The 264-nt window shown below is 60.6% G+C and overlaps 1 protein-coding gene across 1 annotated transcript in view; it reads right to left on the bottom strand.

Annotated features, from left to right (window-relative positions):
• The window catches only part of LOC104161311 (rho GTPase-activating protein SYDE1-like), a gene marked incomplete at both ends in the record, with an annotated part of 1,367 nt that extends 1,147 nt beyond the window's left edge, over positions 1-220 (bottom strand). Inside the window, one exon of the mRNA XM_009699686.1 lies at positions 27-220. Within this exon, the coding sequence (XP_009697988.1) occupies positions 27-220 (194 nt within the window). The remainder of the gene's footprint in view (positions 1-26) is intronic.
• Between the last annotated feature and the right edge of the window lie 44 nt (positions 221-264).

The following is a 264-nucleotide window of genomic DNA, read 5'->3' on the forward strand; positions in this document are numbered from 1 at the left end:
CGCCTTTGCCGGCTGTTTTGGCTCGCGGCAACCCCGGTCTTGAAGCCACGCTGCTGTCTAAGTGGTAGCGACTGATGACGTTGCTGGATTCCTTACGGGTTTCGGAGGGTGAGGTGCCACCCTCTTGGCCTCGGGGACGGGGGCTGCGTAGGCTCAGCTTCCTCCGTAGTTCCGGCAGCTTCTTCATCTTCATGGAGAGGCGACGTACGGTACCTGGGGACTTCACTTTGTTGAGCGAACGGCTTTTTTTGGGGCTGGCGGGGG

Source organism: Cariama cristata, unplaced genomic scaffold, assembly GCF_000690535.1.
Source record: "Cariama cristata isolate BGI_N322 unplaced genomic scaffold, ASM69053v1 scaffold27274, whole genome shotgun sequence".
Classification (NCBI taxonomy): domain Eukaryota; kingdom Metazoa; phylum Chordata; class Aves; order Cariamiformes; family Cariamidae; genus Cariama; species Cariama cristata.